The sequence below is a fragment of the Penaeus monodon genome, chromosome 15 (genome assembly GCF_015228065.2).
Source record: "Penaeus monodon isolate SGIC_2016 chromosome 15, NSTDA_Pmon_1, whole genome shotgun sequence".
In the NCBI taxonomy this organism is placed as follows: domain Eukaryota; kingdom Metazoa; phylum Arthropoda; class Malacostraca; order Decapoda; family Penaeidae; genus Penaeus; species Penaeus monodon.
In genome coordinates this window covers 4,502,989-4,503,627 of record NC_051400.1, presented here as the reverse complement: position 1 = coordinate 4,503,627, position 639 = coordinate 4,502,989, and the positions used below count along the sequence as shown (strand labels likewise).

The 639-nt window shown below is 31.3% G+C and overlaps 1 protein-coding gene across 1 annotated transcript in view; it reads right to left on the bottom strand.

Moving 5' to 3' along the window:
• The window catches only part of LOC119581700 (ankyrin-2-like), a gene marked incomplete at its 5' end in the record, with an annotated part of 102,055 nt that overhangs the window by 94,897 nt on the left and 6,519 nt on the right, over positions 1-639 (bottom strand). Inside the window, 1 exon segment of the mRNA XM_037929821.1 lies at positions 301-394. Coding sequence (XP_037785749.1) covers positions 301-394 — 94 coding nt within the window.

The window sequence follows — 639 nt, the reverse complement described above, 5'->3', positions numbered from 1 at the left end:
AGTATGTCAAGTATTCTGTACTATCAAGATTGGTAACTTGTAACAATGATAAATGATATTGGTTTGAATTTTTTCGAACAATAGTAGTCAAAAGGGAAAACTGGCCTTTTCATCAACATTCCTACTTTCAGGTACTCATTCATTCATTTCCAGTTAGAGAAGCACCTGTATCTCTACACAGAAATCCATTATAAACACTTGCATATGTGTATAAATATATTTGGGAAATCAAGGGAAATTCTACCACATATGTAGAAGCATTCATTCAAACATATACATCTTCACAAAATAATAACTCACTTTTGTTTCTGCGTTAGGCTCAGCCTTGTTTTCGAGGAGCAAGTTGACAATCTGAGTGTGGCCTTGTTGAGCTGCTTGGTGGAGAGGAGTGTACCTATTGGGGAATATATGAGAGTATACTTCAGTCATCATATAAAATTTATCTCTTACAAGAAAGGTTTTATAAATAATAAACTTATTAAATATAGTCTCATAAATTGGCAATGTGTGCTCTGCAGATATATTATTCTATCAGTATATGTAAATAAAATTAGTAAAAAGCTTACATTAACAAAATATAACCTACAAATGAAATGAAAGCAAACTATACACCTAATATATCTGTACTTACTTTTGCAA